This window comes from Hemicordylus capensis, chromosome 6, assembly GCF_027244095.1.
Source record: "Hemicordylus capensis ecotype Gifberg chromosome 6, rHemCap1.1.pri, whole genome shotgun sequence".
Taxonomy (NCBI): Eukaryota; Metazoa; Chordata; class Lepidosauria; order Squamata; family Cordylidae; genus Hemicordylus; species Hemicordylus capensis.
In genome coordinates, this window is record NC_069662.1 from 104,518,202 (window position 1) to 104,538,445 (window position 20,244).

General features: G+C 43.2%; 1 protein-coding gene across 1 annotated transcript in view; it reads right to left on the reverse strand.

Moving 5' to 3' along the window:
- Positions 1-20,244, reverse strand: part of STT3B (STT3 oligosaccharyltransferase complex catalytic subunit B) — a 79,450-nt gene that overhangs the window by 29,658 nt on the left and 29,548 nt on the right. Inside the window, exons 4-8 of the mRNA XM_053260514.1 lie at positions 19,575-19,640; positions 12,933-13,032; positions 6,112-6,210; positions 5,647-5,793; positions 4,815-4,863 (exon numbers count right to left, since the gene is read on the reverse strand). Of these exons, the coding sequence (XP_053116489.1) occupies positions 4,815-4,863; positions 5,647-5,793; positions 6,112-6,210; positions 12,933-13,032; positions 19,575-19,640 (461 nt within the window). The remainder of the gene's footprint in view (positions 1-4,814; positions 4,864-5,646; positions 5,794-6,111; positions 6,211-12,932; positions 13,033-19,574; positions 19,641-20,244) is intronic.

Consider the following 20,244-nt stretch of genomic DNA (forward strand, 5'->3'; position numbering starts at 1 on the left):
GTGGCAGTGGATCTTCACGAAGTGACTGCTGCGCCTTCCATATCTTGTATTCCGCATAATCTGGTGGAAAAAACACTTCGGGGTTGTGGCGGAAACCACAAGCATGTGTGATGCGGCCCACAGCAAGAGACGTGGCCGTTGATGCATCTGCCGTTCGTGCCAGAATAGGTATCGGCTTCGGCAGATTACGATGTTCCACCAAAGGAGTCATGAGCTGTCGAATGGGACTGGTGGCTGCTGAAATGAGTCGAGTAGTCTCTGGAGTATGCACGGAGGGTCGCCCTGGAGACGCAGACGGAGTCTTAGGCACTGCTGTCCCACTCAGCTGGTCGAAGGTAAACCCGTGAAAGGTCGACCCGGAAGGCGTGCCTTCACTAGAATCCAATAGGGCCAACAATGGAGTCCGAGTTTTCTGCACAACAGTTTGTTCCTGCATGACTCCCTCACCAAAGTCCATATAGTCCTCCGAATGATAAATCACCCTGGGCGACGCCGGAGAGTGAATTGGGGTTCTTGCAGGAGTTAAGTCTGCCACCAGCCGGTGTCGGTCTCCAGTCTGGAAAACACTCGGTGTTGAAGCAGTACATTGTTCTGTAACCTGAACTCCCGCAATCTGTGTAGACGAGGCTTGGAACTCCTTCGGTATCGAGTCGAACCCCGTCGACGCCGACAGCAGCGGGTCTATCGATGTCGATGGCGAAGTCGACGCCGGTAATGCCCGATCTCTCGATTCCCTTCGATGTCGAGCTTTCGATGCCGACGCTTGTTCGTGCCTCGACGTCGATCTCGACGCCGACCTCGATGTCGATGGCGAACCTTCCGATGACGGGGAACTTTGTTGCACCCATGGAGACGGAGTCACCTTTAAAGTAGTATCCCAATCTTCCGCCTCGGTCTGTAAACCCGTCGGCGAAGGAGTCCTACTACGGACTCGTGTCTTTTTGGATCTCTTCCTCGGTGGCGAGGAAGCGCCCTCTTCGTCTGTGGAGGAATATCGCGCTTTTTTGTGTTTGCGCCTCATCTTCTCCACACTCCCGGGCCTTTTAAACTCCTCTTCCATAGTGGCTTTAGACTGCGATGAGGCAGAGTCCACAACAGGAGGAATCGAGGTCGACGGTATCGTAACGCTCGTTACCGACATCGACGTCGAGGGCCCCGAGCCCGGTCTCGGCGTCGGGGGTCTAAGTGCGTCCTCGTACAGTGCTGCCCGCAAACGCAATGCCCGATTTTTCAAAGTTTGTTTAGAAAAAGAGCAACAAATCTTGCAGTTCATCGGGTTATGTTGCTCACCAAGACAAAGCAGGCAGGCATCATGTGTATCCGTTGACGGTAATTTTGCTCTGCAGTTAGTGCAGCGCTTGAAAGTTGTCTTAACCGCCGCTTTCGACGCCATAGCACTCAGCGTCTGACGGCCAATAATAATGTTCCAATTTACGAATTTCTTAAGGGATATCCAAAAACGTAGTCCAAAACAGTCCAAAGTTCAAAGCCAAACGTAGTTCCAAATCCGTTCCAGTCGTTGTACCGTGTAAACTATTAAAATACCGAGGAGCAATCGATCTGAGGTTTAGACGCAATGGCGGTCTAAAAGAAACTGAGGAAGACACGCCCCAACCGCCTATTAAAGTATGGACACGATCACGTGCAGGGCGGTTGGAGGCGTCGCGAGGAGCTAGTCAGTCGGTCCGCGAGGTCCCTGCGCAGGCGCAGAACCCATTCTTTATGAATGCAACGGATCACGATCCAGATCTTGACCTTGTTTGCTGCTGAGCTATCACCTTCTGATGTGGCCAGAGGAAACCTCTGGAGTGTGTGGAGATGCTAGTGTGCTCAGAGGACTGCTTCCAAGGATGCCACCCTGGGGCCCTGCAGTAGTGCTAAGGGGCAGGGTGGCAACATATGCATGGTACGGATCTGTGGAGTGAGGGTCCTTATCCTGACAATATGATCCTGGGGCAGGACCAGTGGATCCTGAAGAATGTCAATAAGGTGCTGAAGTTCACCTAGTTGAACAGGAACCCGTGCTTTGTGAGTGTGTAGTCAGTGGTGCTAGGACTGTGGAGCAAAACCCTTGGTGCTGAGAGGAGCCCTAAGGGAGTGTGGTGCACTGATAATGCCAGCTGTCATACTAGGAGGAGAGGGATGGCAGCGCATTGGGTGGATTGCTTTGTTGTCTAGCAAGGAGAAGAGTTTTTTCATCTTACCTCATTTGAGCTGAATTTGTTTTGTCAAGTGGATGGATCACAAAGCACAGAGTTATTTTCACCATACCAAATGCAATACAGTATATTATATATGATGTGTAACATCTTTAGGGTCATCTAAATGTATTCTGTTGGTGTGTTAGTCCTGTTTAGACATATTTATTAGCAGGCTTTTGAAGTGTAATGACCCATAATAGGTTGTGGATTTAGAGTTCAGGATCTGATATTTGTAAGTAATTGGATATATGGACACATACATAAAATTGGGATTGAGTTTTCAAGCATCCTTTTTCTAGATCATTAAGTCACGTTGTGTTTTTCATTTATTTCATCAGATAGGTGTAGCAGGCTTGCTTGGGGAAAGCGTGCCATTGTCCTCTGGTATTTTGGATCCCTGGCATTATGTGGCTGGCCTCCCAGCTGGAGGGAGCAGGAGGTGCCAGGGGCTCGCCTTGCTCGGGGAGCTGGATGGGTCGCTCCCTACAGCAGGATCCTCTCTGCCCGCGTGTTATCAAGCAGGCCTCCAGCTGGCAGGCTCCATGCCAACAAGCTTGTTGGGCATTGCGGGGCCCCTTTTCCTTTGACAGTGGCTTCTCCAGGACATGCGAGGCTTCCATGGAGGTTTATGATGGGCCCAAATTCATGGTCTGTGTGTTCCTCCCACTGGGGTGGGAGATGGGGCAATCGCACTTGCAAGCCTGGGCCCGTTTGCATGGCTGAGCACTCAAAGGCCCTTCCTCTGGGTCAGTATCTCTCTGCCTCCAACAGGTCCGGCGAGGACCAAGTGGTCCGTGGCAGGCTGTGCACGGTAGCATGCACCAGCACCATGCAGTGGTGGGGCCTACCAGAGAGCTGAAAAACCTGTGTTTTCTTGCCCTGTGCCTGGAAGACACTCAAGGTTTGTTCCTGAGAAGGGAGTGGAGGAGAGCAGGGAAGAAAGGAGAGAAAGGCTGTTTGTGTGTTTAAAAAAACAACAGATTTGAGAATGGAAGAAAGTAGCCAGAAAGAAAGGGGACTCTAGGAAGGGGAGAAAGAGTCTATATGAGGAAGGAAGGAAAGCAAACAAACCAACAGAGGTAAAGCTTGGCAGCAGGGGCGTAACTACTATTAGGCAAGGGGATGCGGCTGCCTGGGGGCCCCCATGCCTCGAGGGGCCCCCCAGAGGCAAGTCACATGTGAAGTGCGTGTGTGTGTATCAGCAAGGGGCCCATTTTAAAATTTTGTCTCTGGGCCCACTCCAGCCTTGTTACGCCCCTGCTTGGCAGAATGCAAGGGAGACCTTCTCTGGAGCTAGTGCAGGACAAACTGGACTGGGAAGGGCTATCCTTCCTGGCCTCTTAAAGGATTTGCCTAATTGATTTGTCCTGCCCATGGACACCTGCTACAATATTAAAGCACCTATACTGAATGCCCATTCATACTGAACATTATATTTATCCATAATCAGCAAGTTTCCTTTTAGACCAAGTTCTTTGCAACTATCTGCTCCAGAGGGAATGGAAGAAGGTAAATTGCATTTCCCCACTGGTGACCTCAAGACTCTACAGTGTTCTACATTAAGAGTATGACTTGGAGATTACTGTCAATCAAAGCACCAATTCTGAATTTTGCAAAATAAGTTCCTCTGACAATAAAGGACAGATTGCCTAGACTGAGGAAGCATAAAAGTCAACACTATAGCTGACAGCTTCAGGTGTGACTATCAGAGGTCTTGCAGCCTTTGTTTTGTCATTAGATCCTTCAGGTTAGCAGTTATTTACTAGGCTGAGTTCCTGACACTGCAGCTTTTTATATATGACAAAACAGATTAAAAAGAAAGTACCTTCAAGAGTACAAGTGGCCCTTGTTATCTGTGGGAGTCCGTTCTCGCCTACAACCGCAGAGTCAATGGGAATTGGGGGATTAGGTTCCTTGGGATCAAAAAAGCAGGGAGGAGGCAGAAATAAGCGAAATAACATACCATGCCATGATCTCCAGGTCTCCCAAAAACCCCAATTCCACCAATTTTTCGTGAAAAATAGCGGGGGTGGGTGTTATTTTTAAAGAAAGAGCCACAGAATGGCTCCATTCAGCAAACTGGTGACCAGAAGTGACTTTGGAGGTTATTTCCAGCCACCCAAGAACTGCGGATAGGCAAGTTTTCATTGTTTTTGTATCCGCGAATAACGAGATTGGTCTCCATTGCCTGACCATGGACATGTAAAACCGAGGGTGCCTAGACTGCGGATAACGATGGCCACCTGTAATAGCTTTTTATACATGATCATATTATAAACAAATTAACCCTTTAAAAAGAGGATTTTACAAATCTTAGATGTGGATGTCTTAGCTACATTCTTTCTACTGCAGAGAGCAGCAGCAATGGCAGTTTTATAAAGAATACACTTCTAAAAAAATGTTTAAAGATGCAAGTTGATATGAACCATCACCAACATCCTTGTGAAAATTTTTAGATGGTCATAAAATTGATCAGAAGTGATTAAAACAGACAAACCCAGAAACTAATAGGAAGGATTGTGAATCTAAATATCTGAACAGATTTTACAAACTTTTCACTGACATAGTTCAGCCTGAAGAGCATCTGATGGAGTTTCTTACATTCCTACTCACCCAGTGTCCCACAGTGAATAAAACCTGCCACTCCATGGTGCAATATAACCTGAAAATAAAACATACAGCTTAAGTCAATGAGTATTACCATGGGTTTCTGGAAAGTGTGTATACTTTCCCAAATTATCTAAAGAACAAAGATCCCCCTTTAAAAAAAACACCCTTCAGTTTTCAATGAAAATACATGAATAATGAACTTCCAGTCAACATTTTAATTAGATTTTGAAAAAGTTTTAATGCATGAATAAAAATCAGCTATTACATCAGCATTCATTGCATTTCACATGTCTCAATTTGCTTCCCCCCGAACCCAAGACACACAAGCTCTAGCGAAGAAATGTTTTTGGGTCACCTCACACACTCTCCTTTCCTCTTCCCCTCCCCAAAAGAAGGGAATGAAAGCTATTTTATTGGATTAATTTCGTAGCAAACACACACTTTAGCTCCCAAGGTGATTACTAATCCCCAAAACTTTGAGGGGAAAGAATGCTCCCAAGGTGAGACTTGCATCTCTGGAGATCCTCCCACTTTAAAAAAACAAACCCCAGGAAACTCCTTTTCTACAGGATCATGTGATTGCAAGGAATTTTCCCTTAGTGGATTAAAGGTAAAGTGTGCCGTCAAGTCGATTTGACTACTTTTTTGACCCTAAATACGATTTTGACCCACAGAGCGCCAGTAGCCATAGTTATCTTTCTGTGGCAAGAAGGAGCCCAATTGCACAAGACCAGCAATCAATAGGAAAAAAATCAAAGGGGGAGCTGAAAAAATTGTAATAGTTACCTACTCCCAGATTTTCTGAAGTCTCATCTGTCAGCAAAAAGCCATTTACCTGTATATGTTAAGTAGATGACACTCAGGAACACAACTCCAGCAGCTAGCGATACACCCAAGAAGAACAAGGTCTGAAATTCTTGCTTTGTTAGCCTGTCTCTCATATACTGCAAGAAGGCATAGGCCTGCAGCAGTGCAAAGACACCTGGTTAAAGAAAGAGGGAGACTAAGTTTTCAAACAACCTTTTCAGTTTCAGTGCTTGCCCTAAGCACCTTTTAATTTATTAACATAGGCAGTGGAGGAATTGCTAATTGGAGGAAGGAGAGGAAATACCATAGTGACTATCTATGGTAACTTATAATTTGTCTACTGTTGAAATACCAGGCTCCCAGAAAAATCAACTATGGGCTGTCAGAAGCTCAGAATGAACATTACCAATCCCAACACAAAATTGTGCAAGATTCATACCATTCTCAGATTCATACCATTAACATTTTTGATACATTAAACTGTTTTTCTTACCTGCAGCTGCCATGTGCTCACTTGTTCTAATTGGCTGAAATCCAACAAAAGGTATCTGCATGGATAATATTAAGCCCACAATATAGAAAGTGCTATATGCTGTGAACAGGAAAAACAGCAAAAGGCAAATTACTATGCAGAGATGATAAAAACCATACATTGGGGTGGGGTGGTGGTGAATATTTTTCTTGTATTTGAGGAAAGGTTTTTTTACCATTTAAAAAGCAATACTCATACACAACATTTGTGTTACAAAACAGGCTCCCATTTATCTTACACATTCTGAATATAAAGCATTAAAATGCCGAGCCTGCTAACTTCCCAAACTAGTAATACATGGAATACTCAAAATGAATCTGTCAGTATACTTGATAATTCTTCAGCTTGGGAATACAACAGACCTTTTACTCATCTACATTCACCATGGCTTCACATCAAGCAGCTTTATTTAATAAATCCATGATTACATTTTTAAATGAATGTCTCCCCTCCACAACATCCTACACTGAAACCCATGTCCCCCAAATCGCAGCTATTAGACTACTAATGTGCTGGGGACAGTAGAAGCACACAGTTCTCAGCTACGTGCGGTTTTACATAATTTGTCCTTTTTTGTGTTTCAATTCCATGATCACGCATGTGTTTTCATCTAAGCAGGATATTTATACCCAACTCCTAAAAGTGTCACTTGTTGCTATTTTACCACAAAGTTATTGCAACACTGCCATCCTGTGGCATTTAACAGTTCATATCCTTACTGAATTTATTGTTTTGAGCTCTCAGCCCTATTAAGTGTTTAATTACAAGAGACTACAAAGAACTCATGGCTCCTGTTACAAGTAAGCTCAGAGATCAGAACAAGATACTCAGTAGCAAAAACTGGATTCCTAATCCTGTATTCACCTTCTATATGCAAAACAGAGTGGGCGTGGTGGTGAATCCTTGCCCCACCAGCTGCTTCTTTCCTACAGCTCCTTCTGCAACCACTCTTACCTATTTGACTGGAAAAGGCACCCTCGGAGCCAGCTTGGAGAAAGTGGCAGGAGCAGTGGGAAGGATTAAGCAGCATCTCTTGCCCTTAGTGTCTCCCCTGCAAATGAGCCATTTACTGTGGAACTCTCTTCTTACAAAGGTTCAATTATGATAAAACCAATGGTTACTTCTCTGCAATACCATCAGGTCTACATTTACAATTAGATAGGGTGCACAGCTGATCGAAGTACATGGACCTTGGGTCTCCTGTTCTCAGACTTCATACTGGGACTGGTTCATGCTAGCTGCACACAAGGCTTTGAGGACATTTCAGCAGCACAAATGCATTTTGTGGTTTACAAGTTTCAATCCAAATTCAAATAAGAGATTTTTAACAGTCCTATCTATTGCTATGCACCAGCATCTTAGGAAAATGCAGCAAAATAGCATTTCCAACCTTTTCTAAATACAGAGAGTATTACCATGCAGCTTTTTTGCAAGCCCACCATTCTCAAAATACATTTCTGAAAAATTTTGAAGTACTAGTCTCAAACTGAATTGTTTGGAAAATTGAATTATTTGGCAGCACCTTTCTGTCAAAAGAATTCCGATTACTGCAACCATTCTGAACCTTCTTATGGCTTTAAGTTAATACAGAAGGACCTCAATATTCACAGGGGTCCTATTCCTGGCAGTAATCGTGGACAGAGGCACCGCGAATATCAAGTTATTTGGGATCGCAAGGGTTAGGTTCCCAGTCATTGGAAAAGTGATTTTAAAAACTGGCCAAATTGGGGGGGGGGGGGGAGAATGCGGGAGGAAGCTTCCTACCATGCTTTGCCGGTCCCTTGAGTTGTGTTGTGCCCCGCAAATAACCGAAAATTGCCTCTAAATTGGCCAAAAACTGCAGTCGTCCGTCGTCGTCCCTGCTTTTAAAAAACCCGGAGCCATTTTGAGGCTCGGGAACATAAGATGGTGGCCAGAAATGTCCTCTGTGGTCATTTTCAGCCACCACTGACCTGCGGATATGTGAGGGCAGCATGCCCCCTCCTTTCCCCACATATGCTGAGGTTGGGTATCTTTTACCTGACCGCAGATATGAGAATCTATGGCTATCAAGGTCCTCCTGTATCTGACATCCTATTTATTGATCCTCTCCTTCAGATTAGGAGTGTGCACGGTTTTGGTCTGGCACAACAGAAAAGACCGCCGGACCGGTCCGGCACGGGGAGGACTGTTTCTTTAAGCGGTGGGGTGGTAGTACTTCCCCCCCCCGCTCTTCCCCCTCCGGCGCTCGTCCTTTGTAAAATCTTCTTGGGGCGGCAGAGTTCTTCCCTGCCGCCCCTGCCCCCGTCGTTGTTTGTAAAGGCTTTAACGAGACGAGCGCTAGTGGCGCACATGCACCCTCCTCAGCACGCGCGCTCGTCTCTGACGCTGCCCCGCGCGCGGGGTGATGTATGTGGTGCGCACGCGGCAGCATCAGAGAAGAGCGCACGCCGAGGAGGGCGCATGTGCGCCGCTAGCACTCGTCTCGTTAAAGCCTTTACAAACAACGACGGGGGCCCACCAGACCATGCACACCCCTACTTCAGATCAACATTCAAACTGGGATCATATTAACTAAATGTAAGGGTATTTAAGAGTAGGTCGTCTTCATTATGAGCCCCACCACCCACTAAAGTCTGTCTTTAGTTGCTGCCAGCTCGGCTGGTAGCCACATGGGGATGGGCCTTCTCAGTTGCTACCCCGAGACTGTGGAATGAGCTCCCTATTGAAATACGATCCTCCCCATCTGACAATTTTTTGAAAGCACTTGAAAACCCACCTCTTCACCCAAGCTTTTTCATTTTAAAAGTTTTAATCTGTTTTTGATTTTCAGATTGCCTAAGTTTTTTAAAGATTTTTATGTATATTTTAACTTGTTTTATGTTACTGTTAAATGCCCAGAGATGTAAGTCTGGGGCGGTGTACAAATTTGACAAATAAACAAATATTAACCAATGAGCATCAGTGGTATTGAATATTACATAACCATCATTTTTATATAGGAGCAGTAAATCCTTGTATTTATTAACTGACAAGATTGCAATGCTATTAAACCATTCTGACAAACAACAGATTGTGTGAAAAATGGTTTTTGCTATGTGCCAACTTGTACCGGTTCACCAGCAACAATGTTAAGATTTTATATCTGATCTAACAGATTCCATTTATTCTCAGTGCAAGCAAGCCAAGTGTCCTGTCAACCAAATCAAAAGTTGCTTTGTTGTAGATACACACAGCATGAAGCAGAAAATTGAATTCCTGGTGCAACTCAGTATCTACTGTAAACCACAGAGCAGTACTATTTACTATTAAGGAACAGTGATACCTTTCCAGAACAGCATATGAAGCATCTGAGGGATGCAAGTTTTACTTCCCTTTATAAGCCAAACAACTATTTTGCATACTGACACTTCTTGATTTCAAAAGGAAAGCACACATTTAAAAGCTGGAATAATTATTATGCTACAACATAAGTTTTATCCATCACAGTGTATAATTAACTGCTTTTATTGCTTATATGTTTATAAAGTTATCTTGAAAACCTACTTATGTACAATAGAAGGCTTGCTGAAGTGTTACGGTGTTACCTCCCTGTGCCTGAAATTCTATACATGCTTACTTGGAAGTTGATTCCACTGAATTCAAAGCTAATTCCAAGTTAGACATGGTTACAGTCACCTTGCACACCTATCCTGTTTGAACTAGCCCGTTATCTACATATTTTGCTGTCTTTATAACTAAAAAGGTAAGCAAGTATTTATAATCATTACAGCAAGGGATGTTAGAAAGAGAAGTTGTATGCCATTATTTGCTATACCTGTTGAACATGCCAATTTGAATTCTTCATGCCAATATGGATTTAAACTGCTAAATTTAAAGTGTCCCTAATTAGGACAGCACAGTTTACTGTACTGGTCCCAGAAATGAATACAAAATAAGTAATGCAGTATTTTCTTAGGCCAACATCTGTTAAGTTACAGATTCACAGTTTAAGCCTCCCTGAGCAGTTTGTGATGGGGGATGGATTAATTTGTGATAGCACTATGGATTAATTTAGACCAAATTCCCCCATTTTGCAATTCAGATATTTCTTAACAACCTTGTGATTGTTAAAACACCACACACACAGGTTTGTAATGAAACAGAACTTTTATAAGACCTAGATTAATAATCTAAAATCTTAATACATCCCACAGATATTGCAGAATTGTTTCCATTTTGAAATGAAACAGGTTTTCATTTTACTGTCTCTGTTCATATGCATGGGAGAGTCAGCAACAGGGGTTTCCAAACTCAGGGACTGGCTGAAGACCCAGGGCCAAACTGAAGTAGATGGCAGCCACCAGCATAGCTACTGAAAAGTACTCCAGCTTGTTGCATCTATCGCCATCCCGTCCAAACCTTATGGGGGTTTACTTAGTGGTGGCATGAGCCTGGAGTATTCTTTGGTAGCCTCTATATTCCTTTACAGATAATGCAACACCTCCAACATCCAGTGACACAACAGCAGAAGCATTATGTCATAGGTTTAAAAAGGATAGCAACTGCCAGCACAGCTGCCCTGACTGCTGCTAAGACGGACTGCACAGCCACTCTGTCAAGGGCCTCACAAACCTGGTACCCACACTGCATGAATACTAAGCAAGATCACTTGCTGTCCAGAATTTTCCAGAAAGAAGGGCTGGTATCACTAAGGATGATTACAAATCACTGGAAAACAAAGCATTTCAGACAATAACTTACAACAGAGTTAGCACTCTGAGAAAAAAGATCAGGACTGTTCTAGACAGTTACAATGAGCCAGAAATCTAGGGTCTGCCTAATTCATCACTGACTAGCATTACAAATACGGTATCACAAAGATTTACTTTTGAAGATGACTAACATGTTAGGAAAAGTGCTCCCTCAAAGGTAAAACTATTCATCATTCATTTTCTATGTGAAATTATCTGATCTCTAATACTGTAATCATCAGAAATTGGACAAACCATTCCTAACTACAAAGTCTAGATAATACATAGCTCTATAATTCTATCCTTCGGCAGGTATCCTCCCATATTGCTGATCATGCTAGAAAGTTTTATAATTACTAGCTAATAAATTGGAACATGGGAATTCTCTCAGCTGGGAGTCATAGAATCAGAATATCTCTTGCAATTGTGTTAGCTGCTTAGATGTACTGACTTAAGCAAAAAGTCTATCCCTGTTAAAATGAAAGGTTTGAAAAACAAATCATTTTTGTTGACTGACTGATCTCAGAAAGCTCATATGCAGAATTAGATTCAAGATATTGACTTGATTCATTTTTCAAATAACACCTCCACACTTCCTAAAGTTATCCAAAACAAGACTTAAACCCTAAAATTATGTATATAGTATACCGATTATAGCAAATGTTTATATTTACAGCAAGGCTGATCCAAAATAGACAAGTAGTATAATCAGTTTCTGAAGGGTTTTTGTTCAGCACTATAATTTACAGCCAATCTTGTACAAAATTCCAATACAGTTCAAAATAAGTCATACTAATGTCAGCATCAATAATTTTGCATCAAATAGGCATGAGCAATCAGGAATTTAGTGAGCAATTTACTTAAGATGCCAAGTAAGTCAATGGATGTAATCTGGACATCTTTTTACGAAAGCCATAAAATATGTATTTCTGGCACAGAATTTACACTCTGAAAAAGATTCAGAGACATTAAATAAACTTGAGAAAGATTGCTAGGAAAATTAGATTATGTGCCATTAACCTTTTTATTAGTGTATGAGTGTCTGGAAAAAATAAGTCACACAGATATTAGATATTATATGGTAGAAGTACTTTAAATTGGAAAATGCTTTTTTTGATTTGCTTTATTTATTATACCAGTTAGGCCTTTTAATTTTAAGGAGATGGACCCATTACATTACTACAGGTTCTTGCTTAAATTTATATCAGCATAGATCTGAAGCTACCACCCTCAAATTTATCTCCCTGTTCTCTCTTGTTGCTTTGTATGAGTGGAACTCCCTACCTCAAAATTCACCTTTTCTTCCCAGCCTTTGGTTTATCCCCTTAATCCTCATTTCCAACAGTAACTATGCTTTAAGAACATGTGTGAGCACTGCCTCCCCACCCCCATTCATCCCTCTCTCTGTTTTCCCCATTGCCAATGTTAGCTTGTTAAGATTCTTGGGGGATAAAGCTACTTTTTGCCTAGGTCACTCTACTGATAATTATCCTGAATCTCTCTCTAAGTGATTATTCTACCATGCACATGCTGTGTATATACACACTCACTGAACTCAGTCTATTGTGACGATTTTCTTCGGCAATAGTAGAATGGCTGTGATTCCTTTCCAAGGAAGCAATTGTCTCCTCTCAGTGTTGGTAAGGAAAAGTATGATGAAAGTTTCCCAGTTATCCACTCCACCTTTGTGTGCTGATGGAAGATGCCTATATTTCAAACACTGATGGGCAACTGGCTACCTGCCTCCATTTGACAGTCACCACCAACTCTACCAGGCTACAAAAATGCATGGCTGATCTACCCGTCTCACACAAGAAACTGTGAGAGTTACATATATCTGAGTGAGCCCTTCTTAACCCAATGAAATTTAAGCAATATTACCTCATGGGGGATGCAAAGCAATACCATGTCAATTACAAATGAAGAAAACCAATTATCTTATAATATCCTAAAATGTGTCTGGACAAAAATCACTTGAAATTTTAAGTTAATTTCATAGTCATTTAAACTGAGAAAAAGAACTGATTTAATTATCATTTCACTCTAACGTAACGAAGTCAAAACACTCACCTATGTATACCCTCCTGCTGTATCTCTGCATCAACAGTAGCACAAACACATGCAGTGGAATAAGATTGATGATGAAAACATAACCACCCCATGCAGAAACCTGTGAGAAATATAGTACAACATAACTGGAATAACATAAAGACTGCCAGATTTTTTGAATCATGGAATATGTTTATGATCTCTTTTTAATTTTTAGACCCAAGTCAAATCAGTGGCCTACTGAACTAGCGAAGGCATACAGGCAACACTTGCACATGTGCATGAGGGGAGGGATGATTTTCAGCAACACTCTCCCCCCTTCTCTCTGCAACTGCCTATTCCTCCCCAAAATGCCCGAGGATTGATACACTTTGGGGAGGAACAGGTGGCAGGGAAACACCAAAAGTCATTCCTCCCCTCTGTGCAAGTACGCACAGTGAAGCAATCCCCGTGTGCATTTCCAAGACTGGATGTAGGCCAGTACTATTTTGTACATAGTTAAACATTCAGGTTAACCAACTTAATTTACTGGAAGTTTGTTTTCAAGGAACACATACTAGAAAGGTAAACCAAGCTAACAGAAAAAAGATAATACCAAATCTGCAGAACAGACATCTATTCACAAGTAGGCTGGTATGGAAGTATTATATAAACAGTGATCTATTTCCCACTTGTAATTTTCTTGGAAGACAGCTTCTTTCTGCCCAGTTTATAGTGCTCTATGGATTCTTATGTGCAATACTGGGTCACATGCAGTTCCCCTTGTGACTATTCCCTGCATTGTTGAATAGGCGCTATGAAATTTTTTAGATTATCTCTACTTTACTCCATTATGAAGTTGCTTGAAGAAATTGAAGCCAGTAAGAATATAATGGTGATTATTAGACTGAACCTAAAAAGCACCGAGGCAAAGCTCTCAAAAGGGACATGCAACCAACCCCCACCCTCCCGCACAATAACAACAACACCACACTGAAGCAGACAAGTTCATTGCTATTAAGAGTTTGTAATACTGCATTAACCAATTTGGCAAGCAGCTAAGTTCTGAGGAATTTATTCACCTAACTGGTAATGTAAAAATAAGGATTAATATGCATTTCTGACACAATCTTACAGTGAAATAACTCAGCGCTAGAGATATCACTGTAGGGAATGAACTAAAAACAGATAGCTGTAAGACAGGATGCACTACATAAGCACATCAGTGACCTAGTCACATATGGCAACAGAGATAAAAGTTGTTTTATTACGATAAATTTAAGAAAAACTACCAGTTAAGGTATTTCTTATAGGTTTCTTCCTCAGTATATAATTTGAGTAGCAACTGCTAAGTTAAGAGTTTTAAACAGGCATAAAAACCTCAGGCTTATAAAATAGTCATTGCCTAATGTCACTCTTTTCAAGAGAGGAAGGACTGGAAATATCTGACATTAATACTGCATCCCCACAGGTGACAGTCAAATTTAACCAACAGTTGTTTCCAAAGGCTGCCAAATATCCAAAATGGCCACCATGAGAGTCTCATGCTCCTCCATTTCTTGTCAGTCCTGGCCTAAAGCATGTCTAAAATGGATCAGGAATCCCTTCAGCTGCAAACATGTGTGCAGCATTCTCAATGCAGGAGAACAGCACTTCACTTAAAGGCACTACATAAATCAAGTTTTTATAACTTCTAGAATTATGTTGGCTTTAAGAACTGAACTGCCTTCACATCTCTAGAAACAGAACTTTGAGAAGTAGCTCTCTGCAGCTGGTGATTATCTCTTTCTACAAGCATTGCCTGCTCAAGATGCTCAACACAGTGAGTGCACCCAAACACACAAGATCAGCCATAGGAACCTCCTACAAGGTGCATGCCAACTCTAAAGTGTTAGTTCCACTAGACAAATCTTTTAAACATAATCACTGCATAGAAAAAACAAGATCTGGATCGTGATCCATTGAATCCATTAGAATGGGTTCTGCTCCTGCGCAGAAGCCTCTCTGTGTCAAGTTCCACGGCTCCTTTTCGGCGCCTGCAACCCCCCCCCGCCCACGTGGCTATTTAAGGCGGGAGGAAACACAGGAACCTCAGTTCCTTTGCGACCGCTGTAGAGATCGCTCACTCGATTTCTGTGGCTCCTTCGTATTGGTTCCTTTCAACTAATCGTTGCTAAAAGTTCTACTTTTGACTACTTCGTTTTTGACTCTGACTGTTTTACTGGCTCTACCCTTTGGCTTTGCGATTTGGACTGACTGATATTGGTTTTCTGACTTGGACCGCTCACTGTTTTGCCTTTGCCTACCGATTCTAACTGACGAATGATCGGACTAATTTCTGGCTATTTGACCTCTGACTGTTTAAGGAGTGAGTACAATGGATACAACTAGAAAGAAAACCTTTAAGCGTTGCACTAAATGCAAGGGGAAATTACCCTTGCAAGACAGCCATAGTTTATGCTTGCTATGTTTGGGAGAGGTCCATGTAACTTCGGCCTGAAAGATTTGTCAGTCCTTCTTGAAACAAACGAGGAGAAATTGTGAACTGCGTTTACGAGCAGCACTTTACGATGATGCCTTGACTACGCCCCCTGCCTCGTCTAAATCACCTCAGGTGCACAGCTTGAGGGCCCTGGGTTCAGCCCAGTCTAAAACCTCTGTGCCCTCTATGAAAACCCTAGGTCCTTAAAGAGGCCAGGTGACAAAATGGTGGCCGCTGGCAAACTCGCTAAGAACTTGTAACTTTTGATCTGGAAGTGATCCGTTGCAGTCATGAGTGAGAGGGTTCCACACCTGTGCGGAACCATTTGGGCAGAATTGACTAACTCCTTGAAGCACTAAGCCCTGCACCATGCACATGGTACACATGCTCAGTTTGGGCGGGCTAGCGTTTTCTTCTCAGTTCCTGGAGGACCGACATTGGAGTACAAATGTCATATGGAACCAGAGTACAGTTCAACAAGATAAGTAGCATCTGAAACCTTAAACATACAGACTGTCACTTCGCATACTGCACTAGGGCTGGCGGGAGGGTCTTATGACTGCAACAGATCACTTCCAGATCAAAAGTTACAGGTGAGCAACCTGTTTATCCAGATCACGATCTTCAGGGTTACAAGTTTAACCATCTTCAGGGTTACAAGTTTAGGAGGCGTGTAGCCATGGGCTCGAAAGGGAGCTCTGTCAGGGCTGATAGGACGAAAGACAGGCTCCATTGATCAGTGGGCCAATGGATAGGCGGGTAAAGAGTGTTTAAGCTTTTAAGGAATCTCTTTGAGTCCGGATGAGAGAAGACTGTTTCCCCATCCCATTTGGGATGGTGAGCAGAAACAGCAGCCAGGTGGACTTTGATGGAAACATTGACCAAGTTCCAATGCTTTAGCGATGTGAGGTAGAGCAAGACCTCCTGGAAGGTCGCAGAGCGAGGCAGGAAGCCGTGTTCCTGAGCATAAAAAGCCTGAACCACTTCCATTTGCTGTTGTAGTTAACACGAATAGATTTCTTCCTATCATTGAGGAGGATGTCATTCAGGAGCTTATCCTCCACACGGTGAAGTTTAGAATCCTTAGGTTGGGATGGCAGAGCCTTCCACCCTCCTGTATGAGAAGATCCTCATGTTGAGGTAGTCACTTGTGGTGACCTTTCGACAGTCTGAGTGCCTGTTGAAACCATGGCTGCTGGGGCCACCATGGAGCAATCAAAATGTAGTTTGCAGATTCCTGCAGGATTTTCACTAGAACTGTGTTCAGCAGAGGGGGGGGGGCGTATAGAAACCTTCGACCCCAGTTGAATTGGAAGGCATCCCCTCTGGAGTTGCAGCTGATGCCAGCTCTTGAGCAGTACTCGGGGCACTTTTTGTTCGTGAATGTTGCGAACAGGTAGACTTCCGTTGTACCCCAGATCCGGAACAATGGTTGGAGGTATTGTGGATTGTCCCATTCGTGTTGCTGTAGACAGAGTGAAGACAATGTGAAATGGCTTGCTAAAATGTTCTCTGCTTCTTTGATGTGGATTGCCATTGGGCTTATTTGCTGGGCTATGTCCCAATCCCAAATTTGCAGGCTGAGCATGCAAAGCGAGTGGGAGACTGTCCTTCCCTGCCAGTTTAGGTAAGCGATTGCGATAGTATTGTTCAGGCTGATCTGGACAATCTTGCCTGTCAGGGACAGCTGGAAGGATTTGAGAGCTTGAAAACTGCCAGGAGCTTCTAAATATTGATGTCCTGGTGTTGGCTTGAAGACCACAGACCCTGTGCCTGAAGATCCCCACAATGGGCCCCCCAGCCCCATAAGGATGCATCCATCATTAAGGTTGAGGTACCTGGAAGGGGACTCCGGACAATAGGTTGATTTCCTTGTTCCATCATTTAAGAGATAAAAGGATCGGCAGAGGAATTATTAAAAGCATCTGTGCACTGTCCACATTTGGTCAAAATACAGATGGAAACCAAAACTGAAGACGTCTGAGATGAAGTTTAGTGCACAGTGGAGTTGCACGATACCATGAGGCCCAGCAGTCTCTGAACCTCATGGACTCTTTGCCCGTGTTGCATTATGAAGGTCACTAGAGCCTTGATACAGAGGAAGTGTTCCTTGGGTAGGAGCGCGTACTGTGTTTGCACATCTAGAACTGCTCCTATGTGGTCTAGGTGCTTGACGGGCTGTGGTCTGGACTTTGACCAGCTGACCTGAATGCCCAGATTCTCGAGCAGAATCAGGACTGTCGAGACTTGTCTTTTTGTCTCCCTGCCAGGAGCCAGTCATCGCGGTATGGATAGTTAGGCCTCAAACTCAAAGGTGAGCCACGATGATGGCCATGCATTTGGTAAATACATGGGACACTGTCGCCAGCCCAAATGGCAGGACATTGTGCTGGGAGATGTGGCAAACCATTGTGAACTTGATAAACTGTCTGTGGTTGTGCTGGATCCCAACGTGGAAGTACGCGTTTCAGAGATCCAACATTATGAACCATTCCTCCCCATGGAGAAGAGGAAGGATGCTCTGCAATGTCACCATGCAAAGTTTGCGTATGTCCACACGACAGTTCAGCCACTGTAGGTCCATGATTGGCCGTAGTCCCGTGCCACTTGGGGACCTGGAAGTAGCAGGAGTAAAACCTCTGCCACTGATCTGTGATATTGCCCCCTTGCCCAATGTCGACTTCAACACCATACCCGATGTCAAGGGCACCGGAGTGTGAACCGGACACCTGGACATCGGAGTGCCGGGGCGGAGCGTGTTATCATAAAGGGCAGCTCTTAGCTGAACGGATCTGTTCTTTCTTGTTTGATAAGAGAAGGTTAAGCAAATTTTACAGCGGAGGAGTTGGGTTTCTCCCCCAAAGTAGACACAAATAGTGGTTGTCCGCTGAAGGCAGTTTAGCGTTACAGTGCACAGCACTTAAAGGTCTTTTTCTTATCCATAGTGCGATAAAGAAACAAGGGGAAATACTTAAGTAACATGAAGTAAAGTCCATTCCAAATCCAATCCAAGGTCATAACCGAATAAACTGTCCATTTGTTTCTACTAAGTTCAAAGTTCTAAGAATAAAAATAGTCTGTTCCAGTCTGAGTTGTAACACATTAAAAACTAACCTAATTTGTTCTTTTCACCGAAAACTGTTCTAGTCCAACAGTTCCAGAGCTCACAGTCTGAGGTGCCAACACAATGGCGGTCAGAAAGGAACAAAGGAGAAAATGCTAGCCTGCCCAAACTGAGCATGTGCACCACATGCACAGGGTGGGGCCTAGCACTTCAAGGAGCTAATCAATTCTGCCCGAATGGTCCCGCGCAGGCGCAGAACCCACTCACTATTATGACTACAACTGATCACTCAAATCATAGCTGTTTAGTACAGATATGATTTGAATACAGATATGATTTGAGTGTTTCTATGTGGTGATTATGTTAAAAAGATTTGTCTAGAGGGATGAATGCTTTAGAGTGGGCATGAACCTTGTAGGAGGTTCCTATGGTTGATCTTGTGTGCTTGGAAGCACTCACTGAGTTGAGCATCTTGAGCAGGCAACATTTGTGGAAAGAAATAATCACTACCTGCAGAGAGAACTACATCTCAAAGTTCTGTTTCTAGAGATGTGAAGGCAGTTCAGTTCTTAAAGCCAACATAATTCCAGAGGTTATAAACAGTTGATGCTTGCCTAGGGAGCAAGAGGTTGCTGATTCAAATCCCCGCCGGTATGTTTCCCAGACAATGGGAAACACTTATATCAGGCAGCAGAAATATAGGAAGATGCTGAAAGGCATGATCTCATACTGTACAGGAGATGGCAATGGTAAACCCCTCCTGTATTCCACTAAAGAAAACCACGTGGCTCTGTGGTCGCCAGGAGTCGACAATGACTTGATGGCACAACTTTACCTTTATCTTTTAAGTGAAGTGCTGTTCTCCTGCATTGAGAATACTGCACACGTTTGCAGTTGAAGATATTCCTGATCCATTTTAGACATGCTTTAAGCCAGAGCTGACAAGAAATGGACATGGTACATGTGATTCAAGTGTCCTAGTAAATACCAAAGATAACCACAGGGCTCTGTGGTCACCAGGAGTTGAAAACAACTCAATGGCACCCTTTACTTTAGTAAATAATGTGACCCTATGCAAAGACAAATTGAAGAGAGATTCCCAAAGCAGGTGTAGACATAAATTTAGGGTATCACGTACCATGTAGAAGTAGGATAGGCAGCAGCATATGGTCCAGAAGACTGACCCAGTTTTCACAGACTTCACCTAATTAAAAAGTGTTTGAGATGTAACAATACTATTTAAGACAATGAAAGAATGTTTCATACAAATTAAAAAGCAAATTTCAAAGCAAAGTACTATTTCAAATTTCAAAGCACAAATTTCAAATTTCAAAGCAAACTACACAACAGTTTTACTTCCCCAATCCCCGCCTCAGAATTCACTGAATATTTTACTAAGAAAAGTTATTCAAAGCAACATAAAGTGCAGTTTAGTTCACAGTCACACTAGCTTGGTTCAGACATAATGCATTAATCCTGGTTTGAGAGTGAACTAGAATTTGCACAAACCAGTTTTCTGTATACAGACAGGATAGAAACCATTTTTTTGCAAGCTGCAGATGGATGCTCTCTGTATATTTTGTTTACTTTTGAAGGAATTAAAATGGACACGAGGTTCTTTTTTGTTCTACCCGAACTGTGCAGGCCTCAGTGACATGTTTTCAGGTGGCATGGAGGACTTTCTGGAAAGGGAAAGTCATCCAAATTGCCCCTTTCTCAGTGCAGCTAGTCTGCTTTCCTCATTGCACTGGAGCTGCCTTGCTCTGGATGTCAGCCATGGACATAAAAGTTGCACTTGAATGGCTGCT